Source organism: Cynoglossus semilaevis, chromosome 2, assembly GCF_000523025.1.
Source record: "Cynoglossus semilaevis isolate Cse_v1.0 chromosome 2, Cse_v1.0, whole genome shotgun sequence".
NCBI classification, from domain to species: domain Eukaryota; kingdom Metazoa; phylum Chordata; class Actinopteri; order Pleuronectiformes; family Cynoglossidae; genus Cynoglossus; species Cynoglossus semilaevis.
Genome location: NC_024308.1, coordinates 18,884,154 through 18,885,909, shown reverse-complemented (window position 1 = coordinate 18,885,909; position 1,756 = coordinate 18,884,154). Strand labels below are relative to the sequence as shown.

Here is a 1,756-nt window from a genome sequence, read left to right as displayed (position 1 = left end):
AGAGGAGAGGAAAGAAGAGGAGAGGAAAGGAAAGAAGAGGAGAGGAGAAGAAAGGAGAGGAAAGGACAGAAGAGGAGGGGTGAGGAAAGGAAAGGAGAGGAAAGGAAGGGAGAGGAGAGGAAAGAAGAGGAGAGGAAAAGAAAGGAGAGGAGAGGAAAGGAAAGAAGAGGCGAGGAAAGAAGAGAGATTTTTTGTTATTAGCCATCAGTTGGACGGCTAGTCAACGTTTTGAAGAAGTCTTTATTCTGTACAGAAGCAGGTTTAAATTCACACGCAGCAACTTTTTTTTTTTTTACACCACAAACCAAGCACACAAACGCACCACAAGACAAAACAGCCTGTTCCCCTATGAGGAAACGAGGCCTTCAGGGGAGCTTGTAAACCAGTGTGGACCGAGTCAACAGATCAGCCGGACTCCTTAAACCACACATCTGCTGCTGAATGCAGTAAAATATCCTGAAATAATCCTATTAAAAAAAAAAAAAAAAAAAAAAAAATGTCATTTTTGAAAACACAAACTGCCTATTGTTCTTTGGAGAAATACCCTCGTGTGAGCTGCTGCGTTGACCTTTGGCCCTGACCTTTGGCCCTTTTTTTATTTTCTTCTCCTTTGTCTCTGCAGTAAAGTGAAGAACAGGAACTTGTACCTGGCGACCTTTGCATCGGTTCTGGGTCCCATGAGCTTCGGCTTCGTGCTGGGCTTCAGCTCCCCGACCCTCCCTGAGCTCACCCACAGCCCTGACCCGCGGCTGCAGCTGGACGACATCCAGGCCTCCTGGTTTGGGGTATGATGATTCAATTTCACGTGCCATCGCCGCTATGTGTTCTCTCCAGAGCCGTGCTGACTCCAGTCAAGCCTAAAAAAGGGAAACGTGGAACTTAATTTAAACAAAATAAAAAATTTGTACGAGAGAATTGTCAAAAATTTGAACCAAAATCAGATTTTTTTTTAAATTGATGCCATAGAAAAAATTCTGCTCCTAATTCAAAAAGAATGCTACACTATAAGAAATAAAAACTAGTTTAGATAATGTTATTATAAATATTATAAAACATGAGAAACATGCAGAAAACTTAAAATTTTGAAACCTTTTTTTTTTTCAAAAAAATCTCTCCTTAAAAAATCTTCAAAAAAAATTTTTCCTTAAAAATTCTTCAAAAAATGTTCTTCCGCAAAACTTAAAAAAAATGTCTTCCTTAAAAATTCTTCAAAAAACGTTTTCCTTAAAAATTTTCCTCCTTAAAACTTTGTCAAAAAACATTTCTTCCTTAAAAATCTTTCAAAAGATCTTCCCCAAACTTTCAAAAAAAGATTTCCTCAAAAAATTTTCAAAACAAAATTCTCAAAGTGCAGGGTGCGCCCCCTAGGGGTCACTTTGTCATTGCAGGCAGGGGTGTGTATGGAATAAACAAATTAAATTTAATGTTGTAAAAGAGGTCGTTATTTTTAATTCTCGCTCCCGATTTAGCTGTTGTCCAAGTCTGAAAACAAAATATTCCTTTTTTTTTTTTTTTTTTGGGAACAGTGGTCTAAAGTAAAAAGAAAATTGCACTTCTATTGTGTTGTTGGCTGTTAGCAAGCAAGCCAAAAAAAATTGCGATGTCTAATAATGTTTTACATTTTATTTTTCTAAACCTTTGCGCTATCTACTGGTGCCCGTTTGACCCATCAGGTATGATGTTGCAGGAGTAAAAAGTTAAATCAGGAACCAGAGGTTGAAGACCATTGGTTTATCCATGGCTATAAAAATCCAGT

At 37.8% G+C, this 1,756-nt stretch overlaps 1 protein-coding gene across 1 annotated transcript in view; it reads left to right on the top strand.

The window, feature by feature from the left end:
- The window catches only part of LOC103376787 (solute carrier family 2, facilitated glucose transporter member 8-like), a 6,163-nt gene extending 5,101 nt beyond the window's left edge, over positions 1-1,062 (top strand). The window contains exon 2 of the mRNA XM_008307298.3: positions 623-1,062. Within this exon, the coding sequence (XP_008305520.2) occupies positions 623-791 (169 nt within the window). The 3' untranslated portion in view covers positions 792-1,062. The remainder of the gene's footprint in view (positions 1-622) is intronic.
- Positions 1,063-1,756: the final 694 nt, after the last annotated feature.